This window comes from Trichosurus vulpecula, chromosome 4, assembly GCF_011100635.1.
Source record: "Trichosurus vulpecula isolate mTriVul1 chromosome 4, mTriVul1.pri, whole genome shotgun sequence".
Taxonomy (NCBI): domain Eukaryota; kingdom Metazoa; phylum Chordata; class Mammalia; order Diprotodontia; family Phalangeridae; genus Trichosurus; species Trichosurus vulpecula.
In genome coordinates, this window is record NC_050576.1 from 194,655,613 (window position 1) to 194,677,886 (window position 22,274).

The window sequence follows — 22,274 nt, forward strand, 5'->3', positions numbered from 1 at the left end:
TTTAGAACCAGAACATCTGACTTTACAGGATCTTATCAAAAAATATACTAAGGCCAAAAATTTGAGTAAGAACCAAAGTGAGTATGAATGAACCGTTTGTTCCTCTATTGGAAGTTATGGTTGGAATTTTTATGGATAGGAATTTAACTTTTTGCAGTTTCTACTCATTTCTTTTCTTTTCACTTTTAGTAATTGAATTAATAGGGAAAAGATCTTATATCACAAGTAGGAATATTAAACTCCTTAGCTTTCTTTTTTTTATTCTCGGTGGTAAAGTTTTGTGTGCATACCACCAATCAATATACCTTTAAAAATAAGATTTATTAATGCAATTTCTAGATATAACCTCTTCCCCACCATCTCAGGAATTGAAACCTCCCTTGTAGCAAGGAAAACCAGCAAAAGCAAAACCAACAACCAGTACAATGACTATATCTGGGAACATATGAACATTCTGTCTCTATAACCCCCTGCCTCTCTGTCAAGAAGTGGGAAAGGATGTTTCCTTATTTGTTCTCTAGAACTAATATTTATATCAATGCTTTTTTTTTAACAGTTGTGTATAATGCTTTTAAGATACTGATTTGAGATCATAAAATGTGGTCCCTGCCCTCCTCGGAGTGATATAATCTAGATACTTATGCAAAGTATAAATATAGAAAAATTAAATAACAGTTCAAGGATTAACTAATTCCAAAAGAAAAATATTCAAAATATTATAATAAGACAGTCATGAGTGATTGTATGCTGAGTTGTAGATATTGAATGTTATGTCAGATTTAGTAGCTTAAATAAATGTTTACAAAATAACTTTTCATGGTACTAAAAACAGTTCAAATTTATGCACCTGTTATTAACATATATCGTTGTTTTCTGAGTAAAAAGTAGTTAAATGATAGTTCAGAGAAGAGATTCTTGACATTCATTAATATGCTTACAATTTAACAGAATTACAAGATGCCTGGGTTGTTGTCAACAGTGTCTCAGATGGTAAAGTAAAGCCTTCTGATTTGAGATCTACACTAGAAAGCATGGGGGTGGATTTAGATCCAGAAGAAATTGAAGAAATATTGAAATATGCTCACATTGATGGTAAGTACTTCAGCTCTCTATAGTTATTTGCCCAAAGTATAACAGAATATGGCCTTTCCAAGGATAATTAAAATTTTAGTCATCCTTAGGAGCTACTTGGCACAGTGGATAGAGTGCTGGGTTTGGAGTCGGGAAGACTCTTCTTCATGAGTTCAAATCCAGCCTTAGACACTTAGTAGCTATGTGACCTGGATAGGTCACTTAACCCTATTGCCTCAGTTTCCTCATCTGTGAAAAGAAATGGCAAACCACTCCGATATCTTTGCCAAGAAAACCCCAAATGGGGTCACAAAGAGTTGGGCATGACTGAAGAAATGAACAACAACAGTAAAAGACATCCTTGCAAAGTTTAGAGTTCTAGGGTAGGTTACATCAGTGGCCTTACTTTTCTGATATATGACTAATGATTTAGAATTAGGAAAAAGGGATCTTAGAGAACATTTAGTTTAATACTTTCATCTTAAAATGAGGAAATTGAGATTCAGAGAAATTATGTGGCTTTCCTCAGGTGACACAGGAAGTGAGTAGTAGAGCCTGAATTTAAGCCCAGGTTTTATGACTTCAAATCCAGTGTTCTTTCTTTTAAAAAATATTTAAATTAATACTTATATATATAAGTATATATATAATGTATACACACATTACACACACATATAATGCCATTTCTCTTTACATCACAGTCATTTTTTGGAAGGGTCTCAATTTTTGAGCATAAATTTTATAGTATTTGTATGAATTACTCTTTAAATATTTGATAAATATCAATGTACTGGGCCTAGGTTTTTTCCTTTGACATTTGATTTATTTTGGTAGTTTGCTTGATTTCTTTTTCTAAGGTTGAGTTGTTTAAGATCCTTATTCCTTTTTTAGGTTGAGTAATTTATTTTTTGTAGATAATCATTTTCCTTTGAATTCTCAGCTTTTCACAGTGGTAGTATAAACTACTATTTGGCCCTGGCATAAGAGGTAGTGACTCAGAAACTTTGGGGGAAGTAACCTACCTTCTGACCTGGAGCATTCCCCAAATTTCTAGATGCCTACTTTTGACTTTAGACTGGAACGATTGAACACTATATAAATGTCACATATTCTTATGATATCTATTTTTTTCATTTTGTAGAGGATGGAACAATAGATTTAAATGATGTTATCAATAAATTGACAAACTTGCAAAAATGGAGTAAGAGCCAACGTGAGTATGAAAGAATATTTCCTTTCTTCTATTGTTATGTAAATTGTGACTTTTTATAGATTGATGGGAATTTAACTTTTTAGTGGAAATCCACTGATCCTCTTTCTTCTTAGTTCCTTTGAAAATAGGAATATGGTCTTAAAAATCATAGCCAGGAATGTAATTCCCTTTGCCTGTATCTTCTTTTTCCATTTTGGTGGTGACATTTTGTCTATTTGCTTAATGAGCTGACCTATATTTATTGAATAGGTATTATGTCTGTAAGGTGATTTGTTAGATGTGAAAGTCTAAACAGATATGTATACGGCATGCCTCCCTTTAAAGACATTAAAGTTTAGTTCTGTGGACAAGGAATGAGCTCAGAACAATTCAATAAGATCGTAGGAGTTATGCCAAGGAAAACATGGTTAATTGCCCATTGAGTGATGTAAACTCTTAGTGTGATGGATGCAGAGACAGAAGAGAACTCTGTTATCCTGAATTGTCTTCCTCAGACATGGAAGCTTCATGAAAGAGAAGGGAATTAAGTTAGGTCTTGAAATATAGACATCGTTTGATGCTGAGGAGTGCTGTTAATAAGTCCCTGGATTCCAGTAGTGACTCACACCAGCATTAGGACAAGCAGAAAATGTTATGTCTATGTCATCATTTCCAGACAGGTCAGTTCCTTTTCTAGTGGAGTCCCACAAGACAAGATAAGTTCCACAACATGTCTTGCTCTTCTCTTTTCTTAGAGGTTCTTAGTCACTCTGGGTCATTGAGATTAGAAGAAGATCTGGGTTGGTGCAGATGTAAGTGGTTTGTAAAAGTACCTTAGGAACTGAGGAAAGGTATGGAATCAGTGGGGTTTTTTCCAATAGAGTCTTTGGATATTTGATAATTTGGGGAAATTATTTTTGTATAATTTGGTAATGAGCAGAGTCCTCGAAGGCAGCTCTGAGCCAGCTTTTTCCCATTTGAAACCATAATGGTACTTTGATATTAAAGATATAGGTGAGATAGAAGGAAAGAAGGAAATAACCAGTGGTTTGAAAGCCCAGTTGGCCACAAACCACTTACAATCTATCAATAAGAACTGGTGTGGTAGAGTGGGAAAAAGACCTGGGTTCAAATCCACACTTTGTTTTTTACTAACTTGTGATTGTAGGCAAATTACACAACTTTTCTGGCATTCAGTTTCCTGACCTGTTATATGGAGAGGTGTCATGATTCTAGAGGACCAGTGAGGAAGAATGGTACCTATCATTTGACAGATGTGATAGATTCAAGGTGCAGAATAAAGCATACATTTTCAGATATAGACAATATGTGAATTTGTTTTGCTTGGATATACAAATTTTTACAAGGATTTTGTTTTCCTTTCAATTTGAGGGGAAAAGGTTGAGGGAAGTATTGGGAGGGAGAGTGGAGTTAGGGTTTCCAAAAGAAGAAAAAGAAAAAAGAAAAGAGGGTCATCGAAACATTAAAAATATTCCCAGAAGAAAATAGAACTAGGTCCAGAAAGAAACATAAATAAGCAGGATCACTTTGAAAGTTACATTTTGAGTTACAATTCTTTTTAAAATAGATTTTTATTGATATCATTTGTCTTCACATTGACTATATCCCTCCCCTTCCCTCATCCCATTAAAGCCATTCTTTAAAATTTATTATATTCTTAAGAAGAAAACCAAGCCATACATGATAGAGATGCATGGTTTCCTATATAGTCTTCTTGCTTTGTTTTTACTTTACATATGAAAAGTCTTGTTTTATTTTAAGTTCAAAATAAAAATAGATTAAAAAATATAACAAAGGAGCTCAACTGAGTGATCTTGAAAATCTCTTTGAACTCTAAATCCTAGCTTATAGCTATTTCCAGGTCATCTCAAAGGTTTTGCAGCATTTACTAAGCTGGCATTGAATGGGTGTTGCCTCAAACAAACTGAGACCTGGTAAAGAATCTCAAACTAAGGTCATCCACTGCATCCCAGGCCATCTCCAGTCATCCTGACTTTCATCTTGCTACTGGACTCTGGAGGAAATAGTAAATCTGATGACTTGGTGAAATTCTGCTGCATTTAAGTCCAATTCACATGCAAGTCAAGACATCACTCTTGTGATGTCATCAGTCCTCTCTGAGAATAAAGGACCACCACTACCACCAACTATAACAACAAGAAGCTGGCATTAATTGCAGACCAACCACTCATAAGAGAAAACAAAAACTTCTAGTAATGTGCTACATTTGGCATGTCTAGACTTTTGTTTTTGCCCTGAATTAATATTTATGATCATGAGGTCATTTTTAAAAATTAAATTGCTATTCATCAAGAACAGTAAATGTTAGACTTTCTCCTTAATTAAAAGCATGTAGTATCTTTTAATTCAATTCATTCAATAAGCATTGGTTCAACTAACTGCCTACTATGCCAGGCACCATACTAAGGGCTAAGTGCTGGAGATTCAGACAGTTCCGCCCTCAATGAGTTTCTCTTCTGTTCAGTTATTCAGGCTACTTAGCTGACACCAAAAAAATCCAAGAACCAAAGCTCTGTAAAATGAGTATCTTTCCTCATAACCCTTTCCCTTGGTCAGGCTCTTTATAGATTTCTTTAAACTAGCCAATTTAAAAGCTTAACATTCTGATTTATTCATCCCTATAGGATTAGAACATGCATATAATGTTGTCACTAATGTCACGGATGGGAAAGTCAAGATGAACGACTTGCCATCTACCTTGGAGAGCTTGGGGTTCGATTTAGATGAAGATGAAGTTAAAGAAGTACTGAAATCTGCTGTGCCAGATGGTGAGAACGTAGGTTATTTGCAGAGGGTAAAAGAGGATTCTTGTTCTTTCTAATAGCAAAGCTAAAATTTTAACATTCCCAGAAGATTAAAAATTTGCGGGTGGGATTGGGATGGTTGGATACTTTTCCTGAGTTTTTATTTCTCTGCCTGAAGGGCAAGTAGAAATGGGGAGGCTAGAGGATTTACATAGCCAGGTGGTGCAATGGATAGAACACTAGGCCTAGAGTCAGGAAAACCTAAGCTCAAGTCTGGTCTCAGACACTTACTAGCTATGTAACCTTGGGCATGACTCTTAACCTCTGTTTTCCTCAGTTTCCTTATCTGTAAAGTGGGGATAATAATAGCACAAACCTCCCAGGATTGTTGTGAGGATCAAATGAGATGTGCTTAGCACCCGGTGTATATAAATGGTAGCTGCTATGATGCGGGTGATGATCGATGAGAATGATGATGGAGGGCAAGTAGTGAGAATTCCATCAAGTTCTTCGAAGTGGCTCCCTTTCCCCCTGATGTTCATTTTCAGCTTATATTATTTATTCTTATCTCAGCATGTTCATTTCTGGAGTCTCTGAATCTTCTCTAGCATTTCATTCTCACTATACTTTGCTCAATTTTACAAGCATTTATTAAACGCCTACTGTGTGCCATGCATACATGCATTGTGCTATTCACCAGAGATACAAAGGCAAAAACAAAATAGTTTTTGCTCTTGAGATACTTACATCCTAAGAAGGGAGAAACAATACACACACAGATAAGTAAATGTGAAATACATACAAGGTTAATGCAAAGTGATTTCTAAGTTGGAAGAGGGAGCATTAGCAATTAAGAGATCAGGGAAGGCCTGTGGTAGAAGCTGTAGTGGTTGGCCCTTGGGGACTGTGCCAATATTCAGGTTTTGCCCATGTTGCCTCACTGGTACCAGAGTTTGCGGTCAGTTCTCTTGTTGCACTTCTTTGTGGGTCGCTCTGACTAGGGGAGAATATCAATTATAAAATTATAAATCAGAGATTATTATAATTATATTATATACATACAATTATAATTGCAGAGATTCTTTTAAAAATATGATAACCAAGGGGAAGAAGGGCTCATTCTCAGTCTCTGGGAGAGCATTTCAGCTTTGGGTTTGGTTTACATATCATAAAGGAAGGAGGAAGGTGATTAAGTCTTTCATTTTACTGTGTACTTTATAGACCTAATTTTAATTGTTTTGTTCTTTTTTTCCATTTTATAGAAGCTGGGGAAGTGAATTTAAAGGACCTCGTCAAGAAATTGACCCGTACCAAAAAACTGAATAAGACCCAGCGTGAGTATAAATGAATCTTCCTGTCCTCGTATTGGTGTAAACATAATGATGTAACTTTTTGTATTCAAACATGTTCAATATAAAATTAATAACCATTAATAAAGGTGAATAATCAACTAAGTATACAAAATAAGGGATCCAATCTCATGTAATTTATTTAGCATTTGACTTTTAAGAACATGGGGTTGCTAGAGGGTCAACCCTCACCCTACTGTGCTTGTAATGTCTAAACATTTTACATAAAATCAACAGAAAATAAACAAGAAATGTGAATATTTTTCTTCCCTTTCCAAGTTGACCTTAATGTTTCACTTCCTTTGACTTTTTTTTGAAGTTGTGGTTCATGTTCATAATGTTCTGGTTCTGTTCGTCTTGCTCCATATCAACCAACTAACAAGTGTTTATAGGCATTTACTATGAGCCAGGCATCTTGCTTAGCACTGAGGATAAAAACAGAGGTGGTTCTGCGTGTTTCCCAGTTTACTTTGTACATGATTCAGTGCTTTTCTGAGTCTGTATTTCCTCCCATTTGCTTTTCATGGCTTCTTTGTTTTATCTTGACTTTTCTTTTGGCTTTCTTCAGACTAGTTTTCTTTGGTTGATCTAATGGTTTTAACAGTCCTGTTCTTCCAGCATCTTTTCCAAAACAATAGGCCATCTAGATATACCAACACTTCCAAAGATTTCATATCTCTAACTGTTTTATACATGAACCACTGGAAAGTGGCTCCTGAGAAACACCAGCCCCTCAACATTCTAAAGCCTCTTAAAGATACAGTAAAAGTAACATTTGTAGTGTCTATGAAGAGGCTATCGCAACTGACGTTACAACTCTGATGTGATATGATGACATAATTTTCACTATCTCTCTTTATTTTTGTTATTGATTTTCAATTATTATAGGTGAATAAACAATCACCACATAAGATAGTGTCCATGAAGCTTTTCGCAAACCTCAAAGTGCTATGTATCACCTATTAGCCATCTACTAGTCAAGTATAAGCATCTTGAGGACAGGACTGCTTTCATTCTTGTCTCTATATCCTTGTCTCTATAACCCAGTGCCTGGCACATGGTATATGCCTAATAAATGCTTTCTGAGTTGAGTTAAACTATTAATATTATGACCATCATCTTATCAGAAGCAATAGAATTTGTCTTTTTATGAAGACAGGCAGGTACATGTGGAGTTTCTCCCTTCTTGTAGGTTCCCAAATCCAAGACCCCTTGCTCCCAGTCCCAAATGTGTTTACTTAGACTCGCCAGCTTATTGATGTGGCACTTTTATTTGCATGTACATATAGGATTGGAAAATGCATGGATTGTGGTCAACAACGTTAGTGAGGGGAAGGTCAATGTCAGTGATCTAGTGCCCACTTTGAAGAGTTTGGGAATCAGTTTAACTGATGAAGATGCTAAAGAAATAATGGAATCTATTGAGACTGATGGTGAGTATTTCAGCTATTTTTCTCAGATTTTTTCCATTGCATATGTGTTCTTTCTAGTGGCAAGGTTTAAAATTCAGTATTTCCAACACATATAAAAATGAGGCTGTCGGAATTGATAAGGATTGGATGATCGTGGCAACGGCCTTACCTTCCAGGGGTCTGAATTATTCCCTCTGGAAGAGGAATGGTAAAAGACTGATAAGAGAGGGGAGAAGGCCAGGAATTCTTGACTTCATTGAAGGAGAATTAGATTCCTCTGTTCTGACCTAGAGTGTTAATTCATATTAATTATTTGTTTCTATGTGCTTATACATCTGGGTTCCTTCAGGCTTCAGACACTCTCTCACTTTCATTTTTGGATTCCACTGCCAGAAATTGGTTCCCACTGTGTTTAGTCTCTAGAGACCCTTTAAATAAGTGTACCAGTAGGGAATCCATACTAGCTTATTGAGAAGCCACTGTTAGTATAGTAGGGAAGATAGTAAAGTTGGGATGGAGGGAAGAATCCCTGAGGAATATAATATGATTATATTATATTAACAATAACATTAAAAGAATAAAAATGATAGTACATTATTATTAATAATATATTGACCAAGGAGGAAATGCCTTGTGAGATAAGAGGGAGGAAAATCAGCTATAGACAGAGAAAGAAGGAGAAATATTTACTAGTCGTGTGGATCTGAAGAGAGAAGTATGCCAGCTATACAATCCTGGGGCTGCTTGCAGTTTTCACAGAAAACCTGGAAAGAGCTGAGTTTTTATTTCTGGTGAACTCAGGCCTGTATATCATTACCACAATAGGAGGAGATTAGGGAGGTGAGTGCAAAAAGCAGCACATCTCACCTGGTAGAACTCTTCTTCTAGTAGTGAAGCAATATAATCTGGACGGTTTAGGGTGTTTTTCTTTTTTGTTTCTGCAGTTGATTGCCATTCCCTTGGAAAAGGCATTCAGTCAATCAACAAGCAATATTTAAGGGAGTGAATAGGTAATTCTATCCCAGGAGGGGTCAGCCTTACCAACCCAATCTTCTGCTCCTCCCTGGAAGGAATTGAAGTCTCCCTTATAGAAGGGTGGGCAGAGAAGACTGGCGATATCTGTACATGCCTTCCTGTGAACCACATTTAGACAGATCCATGCAGACACACATAAACACAGGCCCAACACAGACCCACACCCTAGGTATGATCAAAGCATCTTATTTTGTACACAAATGGATGCTCCAAAGTGACTTATGATAATGCCCTAAAAAAGGGTTTGTATTTTATGGGAATCCATTTTCCTGATAAAGTAATACAGAAAGCGTTGCATAGTCCTACTTGGAATGATGAGTATTTCAGTAAGGACAGCTGCTTTAAAATGTGGAATCTTCAATAAGTTTTAAGTAGCCATATATAGTCCTGTTTTTCTTATAAAATGAAGTCTGGAACTATATTTAGTGGCAGTTGAAACTTCACTGTGAATCATGGCTTTTCTAGTAAAAGGTTCTATAGCGTAGCTTACGTGGTACAGTTGGCATCTAAGAGACACCTCATTGTAATGGAAAGAGCACCTAACATGGAGCTAGGAGGCCTGGGTTCTAATCCGGCTTCTGACACTTGATAGCTGTGTGGCTGCAGAGCAATATTGTAAAATATTCATCTCATCTGTAAAATGGGGTTAATAATAATTTGTCTAGGGCAGTGTGCACCTTCTGCTTCTGCAATTCACTGCAATATGGTGAAAATAGCACTTGGAATCAAAATCGGGAGATCTGGGTTTGAATTCTTACCCACGGGGCAGCTAGGTGGCGCAGTGAGTAGAGCACTGGCCCTGGAGTCAGGAGGACCTGAGTTCAAATCTGATCTCAGACACTTGACACATTTACTAGCTGTGTGACCTTGGGCAAGTCACTTAACCCCAATTGCCCTGCCTCCTCCCCCCTCCAAAAAAAAGATTCTTACCAACTGGGTCACTTCACCTCTCTAAGAATGTTTCTTCATTTTAAACTTGTGGATGATAATACTTGCATTACTTGCCTTATAAGGTCGATAATAGGAAAATATTGAGTAACCTTAAAGGGCTATATATGTGTGAGTTATTATTGTTATTAACATCATTACTGTATAATTATTACATGACAATTATTAAATTATAATTAATATAACGATTATAATTATAAAATAATCATTAATAGCATTATTATATAGTGATTACAAAGTTGTTAGAAATCCAGGAGGTGGGAGAGAACAATTTTCAAAATGGGTTCTGGATCATCCTTTAGTTTGAGTTCGGTCCTCCTAACCCAAAGGAAAATGAAGTGTTGACAGTTCAAAAGACAATTGCCATTCTTTTTGTGGTGGCAACTAGAAATTGCAGGGATGCTCATCAATTAGGGGAATGGCTGGCCAGTTGTGGTATATGATTGTAATGGAATACTATTGTAGTTTTTTAAAGGTACAAGCCTTCCAGAAATAATTTTTTAAAATTAATTTGGATTATCCTAATCTAAGCATATGTATATGCTTAGAGGAAGGGGGGGCAAAAATGCACGCCCCACCACCCCAACTGAAAAATCTCTAACAAACTATTTTGAAGTTACAGTTAAAATATTCCTATGTAATATACAAATTTCCCAATGAGATAAAACATAGTTATGACATTCATTGTAAAATTCACTTAACATTTACTTCAGCAAACAGAAGTCACTTTACTTTCAATTAATTAAGAGTTGGCTAACTTTCAGTTAACCATTCATTCCCTCTGTGACCACTCCATTTAAGGATTCTCTTTTCAAGACAAAGATGAACTCAGGAAATATTTCTATTAACTAGTCAACTGAAAATATTAAGAAATAATATTTTTACAACCTAAAACTGAAAATATTAAGAAATAATGTTTTTTACAACCTAAAACCTTTTCAAAACTTTTTCTATTAGGAAACAAGGACTGAGATCCCAGGAATTAATCAAATCTAATTACCAAACTTAAATTTTATCTAGGTAAGAGCATTGGCTCTTCATCCTATGACCCACCCCTCACTCTACCCCCCGACCTGCAACACCCCCCCAACCCTACCACAACCCACCTAAGGGCAGTATCTTCTTTTAGATTCGAGGATTAAGATTTTGATCATAGCAAGGAAGACCTTTCAGTCCTTCAGGTAAGTGGTCAAGGAAGGAATCCAGTAGTTTGAGTAGATTAAGTTCATCCAAACTGTATTTTAACATATTATGAACTTTTCCTTATTAAAAAAGTCTGTAAATGTTGGTTGAGAGACATGTTTTAGAGCATGGGGGCAGGGAAGGAGGTGAAGGAACTGTGCAATTGGAACATATTCTTCATATCCTTCAGGTATGGTGCTAAGTTCTGGGCATACAAAGAAAAGTTGTAGGCCCTGTCCCAAAGCTCATTGGTATGAAACTTTCTTCTCATTCGTGGAGATGAATGCCCTACTCTGTGTGAGGGGTGGGAAGGAGATGTTGAGAGAGGCAGAGATCTTGTCTCTTCAGTCTTCTTTGAGTTCTCTTAAAGCTTCAAGTTGCTTTGGGTGCTTCTGGCTTCCAGTGTCAGAAGAGAAGATTGATGAGCCCAATCCCACTTCAGGTTGCTGAAATACTTCCAAGTACTGTGGGCAGAGTGGTTGGTTATGAAAGTCATATAATTTCAGAAACTCTTTTCTCCATAAAAATTTACAACCTCCTCTCTTGATGCATGAAATTCCTTCCACAAGAGACAAATCCTTTCATTCCATATCCAAACAAGGATCTGTGTGGGTGCTCTGCCCAAAAGAATATAAATTTTCATGGCTGAAACTTACCAAGATACCTTTGGAAACTATTTATAAGAAATGGCAAGCAGAATGGTTTCAGAAAAAAAAAAACCTGGGAAGACTTATATGAACTGATGAAAAGTGAAGTGGACAGAACCAGGAGAACATTGTACACAGTAATAGCAATACTGTACAATGAACAACTGTGAATGACTTAGCTATTCTCAGTAATACAATGATCCATGATAAGTCCAAAGGACTTATGATGAAAAATGCTATCCACCTCTAGAGAAATAACTTATGGAGTCAATACAGATTGAAGCTTAATTTTTCCCTTCCTTCCTTCCTTCCTTTCTGCTTTCCTCCCTTCCTTCCCTTCCCTCCCTCCTTCCCTCCATCCCTCCTTCCTTCCTTCTTCCTTCTTTCCTTCCTTCCTTCCTTCCTTCCTTCTTTCCTTCCTTCCTTCCGCCTTTCTTTCTTTCTTTCTTTCTTTTTTTCTTTCTTCCTTTCTTTCTTCTCCTCCTCCTCTTCTTCCTCCTCCTTCTCTTTGCAACATGGCTAGCATGGAAATATGTTTTCCATGATTTCACATGTATAATTGATATCACATTTCTTACCTTCACAGTGGGTGGGGAAGGGGTTAGAGGGAGGGAGAAAATTCAGAACTTGGAAATTTTTTTAATGAATGTCAAAAATAAATAATAAATTTTTAAAAAGACAATTGTCATTCTTCCCCTCATCCTGGCCTGTATTTTGTACATCTGCTTTTATGAGTTCCACTGGTTTTCCCACTTAAGTAGCTGAAAAACTCTCTTTTCACACTTTTCAGGAGAAGACATGGTGAATTTAAAAGATATTGTCAATAAATTGACCAAGGAGAAAAAAGAAAAGGTCCAAAGTGAGTATTAGTGTGAATCTTCTCATTTTATATGTATCTTTTGACTTGGAAAAGAAAGGAATTTAACTTTTTACATGGATTTCTTCTCCACTCTCATGTTCTTCCCACATTAAATCCTTTTACAATGGATGTATGATCATATATAGCAAACTGGGAATGCTAAAACTCTTATTATAATTTTTTTCTATTTTGGTTTTATGCATTTTCATTACAAAGCTTTTGTGAAGAAAGGAGTTTTGTAAGACATAAAGTACTCAATAAATGTGAGTTCATTATTATTTAACCTGTTGATTTCTATATATTGTTACTCCTATATATAACATGCCTTGCGAGATATTGTATGTTAGGTATACAAAAATACGTAAAAGATCTCCCTTAAAAAAGATCACCCTAGTCCAAGTCCTACTGCTGATGTGGGTACCAAGTATAATGGATACATCGGGTGTGTCTTGCACACCCCCCGTGTTATAGTGCCTCTATCTCATGTAAGTGGATGGATGCTGCAGCCTATCCTCATGTTGGCATTTCTAAGTTCCCATAAGAAGATCTCCATTACTTGGTTATACTCAAATTCTCTCAAAGCCGTAGGGGTAACCCTGATAAAGAGAAATACATTTCCTGACTCTCTGTCCAGTGCTAGACTAAGGGACCACGTTGTGAAGAGCTTTAACTGCCAAGAAAATGAATTTATATTTGAGCCAAGAGGTAAAAGGGGGCCATTGAAGTTTATTGAGTGTCAGAGGTTGGGGGTTCATGGGTGACATGCTTTAAGAAATCATTTTTGGAAGTGGGAGAAATTTAAAGTAGAGAGATCAAATTAGAGGCTATTGTGAGTCCAGGTGAGAGGTGATGGGGGCACTGAACTAGGGTAGGTAAATAGAAAGAAGTAGACAGATATAAAAAATGTTGAAAAGTTAGAAATGACAAGATTTGGCAACTGACTGGCTCTATGGAGTAGGCAAGAATGAATTATTAATGATGGCTCTGAGTTAACATAGGTGGATGACTGGAAGAATGGCGGTGCCCTCGAGACAGTAAGAGGGGAGTTTGGAATAGGGATGATTTTAATTAACAATTTAATGAGCTGTTTTAAACATGTTGAGTGAAGGCCTTTGGAGCATCCAGTTTGAAATATTCAATAAGCAGTTTGTAATGTGGGATTAGAGCGCAGAAGAAATGACCAGAGCTAGATATACAGACCTCACACTCAATTGCATAGAGATGATAATTAAATCCATGGTTGCTGATGAAGTCACCAAATGAGAGAGTGTAGAATGAAAAGAGAAGAGGACCCAGACAGAGCCTTGAGTTACATCCACAATTAGTATCATGATGTGGATTATTATCCATCAAATGAGACTGAAAAGTAGCCATCAGACGAACAGGAGGAAAACCAAGAGAGAGCAGTTCCATGAAAACCCAGAGAGGAGGATTGAGAGAGGTTCATTGGATTTGACAACTAAAATATCATTAGTAACTTTTGTGAGAATAGTTTCAACTAAGTGATGAAGTTCTAAGTCAGATTGTTTAGAAATGGGTCTGAGGAGAGGAAATGGAGATACTGAGTAGAGATGGCTTTTTTTTCAAAATGTTTGGCTAACAAATGGGGTGAGGTATAATATTATAGCTAGCAGGGATGGTGGATTCTAATAAGAGATTTTTAAGGATGGTGAACTTGGGCTTGTTGGTGTATAGTTGGGGGAAAATAATAGATAGGGAGAGATTAAAGATTGTAGGAGGAGGATAGCAGAGGTAATCTTCTGAAGAAGATGAGAAGATAAAGGATGTATGCAAAAAGTTGGCCATGGCAGAGGAGAAGGGTTACCTCTTTATCAGAGACTGGGGTAAAGGAGGAAATAGTGGAGGATGGTGTTAGAGTGTTGAAAATGAAGATGGTTGTGAGATGCAGAGGAGAATTTTCTCAATAAAATATGAGGCAATAATCATAGCAAGGTAGATAGAACAAAGAGAGTGCAGTGGAAGTCTAGAGGAAAGGAGAGAAGGTTTAAAAATAGCCATATAGGAAGTAGAATAGGGAATAAATTAGAGAGGAATAAAATGATTGCCTTGATGCAGTGAGAGCCTAGTTGAGGCTAGATAACAAATTTGTAGTGATTCTAGTTAGTGTGGTTGACTGAATTCTTTCTGCTGCATTTAGCAGCACATGAAAAGGATCTGAGAAGGTAGATGGTAGGAGTCAAGTGGAATTGTGGGTTTAGCAAGGTGAAGATAACGATAGGATAAAGAAACCCTAGGATTCTCAAGTAGAGCTGAACCAGTTCACTGAAAGGTTAAAGGGAAGAGAAAGTAATCAGATCAGGGTTGATAGCCTTGAAAAATTACTGAGGAATGGAGGAACTGGAGATCATAGTGAGGATGAAGAATAGGCTTAGAGAGGAGTAAGGTATGAGGAGAAGGGATGGAAGTATAGGAGATTATGATTGGATAAAGGAACTGCAGAGCTCTTGAATGTGAAAGTAGAACACCTGTGGGTGATAACAAGATCAAGGATCTGACCATCCTGTTTGTAGGTAAAGTGGGAAAGAGGAGCAGGTCATGATAGCTGACAAGATTCCTTAACCCACTAACTGGGAGTTTAGAATATTTATTGAAATCATCTAGCATGAGGGCAGAAGCTGAGGTAGACAGAGGGACACCATGAGGTGTTGAATTCAGTGAGGAAGCTGGGATAATGACTGGGAGGATTAGTAGATAATAGCCATGAGGATCTGAGCTGAGTGATAAATTTGGGTACAATCAACCTCAAAGAAGGAGAGATTGCTGAGTGATGGATAGAGGGATAGAAGGAGAGCCTAGAGGTAGTGATGGAGAGTGAGGGGCAGGAGTATGGGGGTGGTTCAACTATCCCTGGAAAAGGTGGCCCGGAATGGAAAGAAATTCAGTGTTATTTTGAGTCAGACTTTGGGGAAAGCCAGAAGGTGAAAGGGATGTGAATAGCAAGATGTCTAAAATGGAGGGTAATTTGATAATTGTAGAATAAGAGTTCCAGAAAGCACAGTGGAAGGAACCCAGGGTGAAGGAACAGATCGCTGAATGGCTTGGAGTCAGGAAGGTCTGAGTTGTAGTATTGCCTCTGAATGCTTCTCAAACAGATTAGCTTTGTGACACCCTGGGCAAGTGACGAACCTCAAGATTCCTCAGGAAATTCCCTAGGAATTATCTACTAAATAATAGACAAGTTACTATCTTAATTAGTGGAAGGAATTTGGGATTGGGTTCCAATCCTGGTTCTGCCACAGTTAAGACCTTTGTGATCATGGGCAAATTACTTAATCTCTCTGACCCTGAGTTTTCTCACCCCTAAAATAAGAGCATTGGATTAGATGATCTGCAAGGTCCCTTTCAGCTCTAAATCTATGATCCCATGATGCAAATACATCTAGGATTCAGTTTTTTTTTGTTGTTTTTTTTTAAATGATAGCAAGAAAATGTATACAGATTCCTTCAGGCTCCTTCAGTGAGGTCCTTACCTGAAGAATCCTTGCTCAAAGAGAATTTATCCCCCAAATAAGGCTTTATGTTCCTTTAACTCAGGTTTTCATTTTGATTTGTATATACAGGTCTAGAAGCATCCCTTGCTGTCACCAATGTCACAGATGGTAAAGTCAAGGTTAGTGATCTTCCACCTGTCCTGGAGTGGCTGGGGGCCAGTATAAGCAAAGAAGAAATTAATGAAACACTGAAATCTGTTGCGGTTGATGGTGAGTACTTCCACTACCTATCAGGTTATTTTTCTTAGCATGAAAGAGGATGTAGATGTTCTTTCTAGTACTATAAGTAAAATTTCGTCAGTTGTAGAAAGGGTCAAGAATTTTGTAGTAGAGAGGGTGACTGGCAGTGACCTTTTCTTCTGAAGTACTTGTTATTTCCTTTCTGGAAAGAAGTTTGGGAGAATAAAAGTGAGGTATTTGGTTGACAGGCTGGGGATAGGGAAGAGGAAAAAGGAGAGGGAAAGGCTGAGATTCTACCAACTTCCCAGAAATAACCCCTTTTGTTTTAATATGGGATACCAGCTTGCATCAGTTACTCTCATCTCAATCTATCCCCTTCTGGGTTCCATCCATGTGAGGGGCTTATCCATTTTATTCTTGGATCCTTCATTTGGGCATTGATTCCTCAATATACTTGGCTCACAGAGATGTTGTCTATATCTTTTGTTTTATGCTGGTGGGCTGGTAAGCATTTCACGCTGGCTTTACATAAAAGCAGCTGCTCCACAGAGTCTGCCTTTATACTCTACCTAACGGTGAGCTGGTTAATTTGAGATGACCCATTTCTCAGCAGTCTCTCTAGTCTGTTGGATATCTTAGTGGGTTTTACAAGCCCAAGGAACATTAGGGGAACTCTTAGAACCAATACAAATTTTTCAGATGTTTTAAGGAAATTTCTTTTGCTCTGCTTTGGGCCTTTCCCCTTCCCAAATAAGAATGCTCCTTTGATTATCCTACAGATTTCATCTGTTGCCATAGGGATTGTTGACATGAATGATGTGATATTTTAATAGATTGTGCCCCAGTAAATTAAACACACACCAAAATTTGTCCAAATTGAATTGTGTTTTCTCCCACTTTAGGAGATGAAAAGGTTGTTCTCAAGGATTTTGTCGGTAAAGTACCCATATCTAAACTTTCTCCCAAGATCCAACGTACGTATAAACAAAACTTCTTCCTTTATTGCTATATATTAAGATAGTTTATGGATAGGAATTTACCTTAAAAAAAGACAAACAGCACCGAGTTTCTGTCTTCCTTCCCTTAGTTTTTGTCTCCCTTCCAGTTTTTACATAATTAGATGTATTATCTTTAATAGCAAACCAAAAATGTCAAACTTTTTGTTGCTTTTGTTGTTTAAATTTTGTACTTTATATCATCCAACCAAGCAATATTTATTAAGCAGGTTCTTTGAGGGGTATACAGCTAGGGTTCAGTAGAAAGAGCTTTGGATTTGTAATAAGGAACACAAGCTCAAATCCTGATGCAGACATTCATTAGTGGTATGATCCTTTATCTCTGACAGCCTCAGTTTCCTCATCTGCAAAATGGGGAAAATAGCATCTACCTCCCCAAGTTGATATGAAAATCAAATGAAATAACATTTGTAAGGCATCTTGCAAAATTTAAAGCACCATATAAATAAATGCTAACTATTAAGACATGGTTCTGGACTTTCAGGAGATTATAGTAGTGTTCATTTCAGTAATTATTTATTAAGCAATAATAAATACAATTAATAATTACATTAATCATACAATCTATTAATGTGATGGTACTGTGGTATTTACTAGCACATTTACTATGTGCTAGATTCTTGGAATACAAAGACAAAATAAGAGTCCCTGCCCTCAAAGAGCTTACCTTCTCTTGAGTGGAAGAAATGTATACACGAACATGCAAATACAGAAGATATACAAAGTAATTTCTAAGGGGAGGAAAGGGTGCAGGCCTAATATGAATTAACTAAAAATACACAAATTAAATAAACATACAAGACAATATTGTATCGTATGAGCTATTACTGCAAGGGAGAATAAGATTAGCTACCCAGTGAGTAATATCCTAATGAATAAGCAAAGGAAAAGATTTCTGTGAGTTGTAGTGGATTAGAAAGAGGGAAAGGAATGAATGGGATCATGACAGATGGGTGGAATTTGTCCAGGAATTCCATTAGTGAGTCCCTAGCCCCGAGGGGTTTAGCTTCCTAATTCAGGGAACTAGGTTGGGATGAGGGCAAGTAAATCAGAATCAGCCAGAAAGGAAAAATTTCCTAATAATTAAAGCTATCCCAAGGTGGAATGGTTTGCCTCAGGAAGTGATGGGCTTGGGCTCTCCTTCTGTGGAGGCCTTTGAGCAAAGATGATTACTTGTAAGATTTTTGTAGAAGATGGGGGACTGTAAGGGCCGGCTATTGTAGACATGCTGAGATGCAATCATTGGATCACTTCTTGTATAGGAATAGATTGCACTAGATGGCCTCTGAAACCCAGTCCTGAGATATAGTGATTCTGTCATAAGCTGAACTATTTTTCATTTCATTTTAACAATCATTTTTAAGCATTTATGTGCCAGGCACTCTGTTAGTACTGGGAATAACAAAGACAAAATGAAACAGTCTGTGCCCTGGGGTTGATTATTAATCAACCATTCTTAAGAAAAAGAAACTTCTAAGAAGGTCCACACTTTAAATATGCCCATGGTGAGTCTAGCCTTGGGGAAGACTGGGAGGGGCATGAATTATAACCTATGATAATGAGGTTGTCTTATTAAACTGGTATCTTATGCAAACCAATGAGCTTTTTTTAATAGTGATATAGAGGAACAGTGATATAGAGGAACATTTTCCCTTCTGAAACTACTTCACCGAGACCATTGTTGCTATCTCTATGAACTTGTGCAGGCTGTTTAATATCTCCGGCCTTGGTCCCTCATCAATAAAATGAGGACTAAATGACTTCTCTGGCCCCCCTTAGCTCTAAATCTATGATAATTAGGCACACCAATTTAACAATATTGCCTTTTATTTGTATTTACAGAAACTCAAAATATCTATAATGTTGTCAGCAACATCACTGATGGAAAAATTAGTATTGAGGATCTGGAACCCACTCTGGAGAGCTTAGGGATCGAGTTAAAGGAGAAAGAGGTGAAAGAAGCACTCAAATCTATTCAGCCTGATGGTAAGTACTTTAGCTTTTTGTCAGATGCATTGAGACCTATGTCCTTTCCCGTGATTTGCTAATATTTTAGTCTTCCCCACGAAGTTGAATTGGGTGGTGTTAGTAGTGTGCTTGTGGCAATAGAATTTCTTTCAGGGATCCCACATCTATCCCTCTGGAAGCAGAATGGTAAAAGAATAACCATTTGAAGGATCAAGGAGGTTGAAAGAACTAAGGTGTGACTGGCATTCCATCAACTTCCCAAAAAGGCGAACTGGTTGAAAATATAGAAGGGAGTTCAGATTGGACACAAGAAGATATGGGTATAGAACATAATAGCTGCTTTTAAGTATCTGAAACATTGTCTTGTGGAAGGGGGTGGTTCATACGCACTCTGTCTGGCCCCAGAAGATGTAAATGGGTAGAAGCATCAAGAAAAGATTTTAATTTGATGCCTGGAATGCTCTCTCTCCTCTGCTCTAACTACTGACCTCCCTGGCTTCCTTTAAGTTCCACCCAAAATCCTGTCTTTTACTGGAACCATTCCCTAACCCCTCTTAATTCTAATAATTTCCCTCTATTATTTCCTATTTTTCCTGAATATAACCTGCTTTTTATATACTGTATGTGTTTGCATATTGTTTCCCCCATTAGATCGTAAGCTCCTTGAGATCAGGGACTGTCTTTTGCCTCTTTTTGTATCCCTAGTGCTTAGCACAGTACCTAGCACATAGTACACACTTAATAAATTCTTGCTGATTGGTTGAACCAATGAATCATCCTATGTGTCAAAGAAAATCGCGTATGCAATTGACAGAGTTGACTAAGGGGAGCATTACAGGCCCAAGACACTATTTGATTTCAGTTTATGAGTCAAGTTCTTCTTGTGGCTTTTCAAATGAAAGTTTTTCTCATGCTAAACAGTACATCTCTGCTGTGTGTGCCTTCTGCTTTTGAATCTAGAAACACTGCTCCAGAATTTAAATAGTGGTGTGGTGCCTCTGAAAAAGTTAAAAACCAAGATGGAGGTAGAGGGAGTGATCATTAATTGTCTTCTGGGGCATCTTTTAGTTTTATCTAGGGTCTACTTAACACAAAAGAGCTAGAAAGTTGACAGTTCACCAAAATATTGCCAAACTTCCACTTTGCCTAATAATATGTAGAACTAGGTTTGGAGGCACTCTGTCTTGCCACTGCAATATATTTCTAAATTAAGTACTTTTCCCTCTTTTCATAGAAGAGAGAAATGTGGATTTTAAGGATGTTGTTAAGAAAGTGACTAAGAGCCTTAACTTGGCAAACACTCAACGTGAGTATCAATAAACTTTTTCACTTATGTTAGGAATTTATGAAGATAGTAATTTTACTGTTTAAGAACCAACCCTCTTTTTCTTCACGTAGTCCTTTAAAAAATATTTTAAACATGGCCAGTGGGGATATTTGTTTTGCTTGATGATATGTGTTGGTAAGAAGGGTTTTGTTTTTCTTTCTCAGAGGTTGGGGAGAAGGTGGGAGGGAAAGAAGACAGATTTTCTTTGACTGAAAAAATTTTTTAAATGAACTAAAGAGAATAATAAGTTCATAAAGAGTCACAGATCAAATATCATAACTTTTATACTTGATAGTTACATATCAAAATTATTACATATTTACAAAAGAGAAACAAGGTATACAAACAGAGACCTACAGTTTCACGTATAACACTCATTTCCTGTTTTACTTTGTGCATAAAAAATGCCCATTCCATTTGGTATTTGTTAAATCAACATTTTAAAAAATACATTTAAAAATATTTTGACCTGAACCTGTTACTTAATCTATATTCTGAGGTTTTAGTTTCAGAAATTAATCACTTGTAATTGCTATTAATACATGCTTGTAAAAAACCTTTTGTATTTAATTTTCTTTTGGATGGAGGGAATAAACACCTGTCTCATACCTGAATTATTTGTTATGGGTACTTTTGTTCATTAGGCACCAATTGTTCATTAGGTACTTTGTTCTTTAGGTTCTAATTGTTCATCAGGTACTTTTCTACTACCTTCTTTGAGAAGCCCAGACATAAGCCAAAACATAAGTTTAATTGCTGGTGTAATAAATTCTCCTACTAATGTAGATGGGAAACTTGTATAACATAGTCTTACAGTTTTCTGGGCATAATCAAAGGTCCACACAAAAATTTTGTGTATATATTTGGTCACATTTCCCCCCATTTAGCTTTTCTTAATTTTTTTAGCACAGTACCAAAGAGTATTGGTGATAACCATTTTGTAATGTGTTTTAAAGTTTGGGAGGGTAAGCCTGCTTTCCTCAGGTTTTTGTAGAGTATCCTTGATATTCTTACCTGTTTGTTTTTCTCATGTCAATTTTGTTATTTTTTTTTAGTCCCATAAAGAGATGCGTAGGTATTTTGATTGGTTTTGCATTAAATCTACAAATTAATTTGGCGAGAACATTCATTTTGATTAGGCTGATTTTGTCTATCCATGAATATTGACTTATGTGTCCAGTGTTTTAGACTTTCTTTTATTTCTGTCAATACAGTTTTATAGTCATCTTTTATACAAGTCACATGTATATTTAGGTAAGTTAGTTCTCAGCTAGTTCACTTTTTGTTGTTGGAAAAAACCCAATGTTTTCTTAGTGTCTCTTTTTGGTAGTTTATAAGAATGCAATGGAGGAGACAGGGAGAAGGGTATTTTGTGTCTTGAAACATCACTGAACTCATTTATTTATAAGGGTCTTTTCATCATGGGGGGAGACTTGGGCATATTTGAGAGAGTGAGGGAGGAGCCAGTACATAGGAAGAGACTGAAGATTACAGAAAGAGGGAGTGATTGTGGGAGCAATCCACTGGAGAAATTGAAAGAGGATAGGATCAAGGGTACATGCAGACTTTGGTATTGGTTCATTTAAGTCCCCTATTTCCTGTTGTTTCAGTTTGGTATTTTATATTTTTCATTGATTTCATTTAGGTTCTATAATAGTGTACAGCTGGGTAGAGTATTGGGAACTATAATTAAGGTGATGCAAATGGTGTTTTGCCTCAGGATACTAAAATTTGGAGAATGCTGACAGCACTTGTATTTCTTTTAAAAGGTCACAACAACTTGAGTTTAA

At 36.8% G+C, this 22,274-nt stretch overlaps 1 protein-coding gene across 1 annotated transcript in view; it reads left to right on the forward strand.

Moving 5' to 3' along the window:
* EFCAB13 (EF-hand calcium binding domain 13) overlaps positions 1–22,274 on the forward strand; it is a 196,437-nt gene that overhangs the window by 91,075 nt on the left and 83,088 nt on the right. The window contains exons 26-34 of the mRNA XM_036755639.1: positions 949–1,092; positions 4,930–5,073; positions 6,312–6,383; positions 7,688–7,831; positions 12,413–12,481; positions 16,063–16,203; positions 17,076–17,147; positions 19,032–19,175; positions 20,392–20,463. Of these exons, the coding sequence (XP_036611534.1) occupies positions 949–1,092; positions 4,930–5,073; positions 6,312–6,383; positions 7,688–7,831; positions 12,413–12,481; positions 16,063–16,203; positions 17,076–17,147; positions 19,032–19,175; positions 20,392–20,463 (1,002 nt within the window). The remainder of the gene's footprint in view (positions 1–948; positions 1,093–4,929; positions 5,074–6,311; positions 6,384–7,687; positions 7,832–12,412; positions 12,482–16,062; positions 16,204–17,075; positions 17,148–19,031; positions 19,176–20,391; positions 20,464–22,274) is intronic.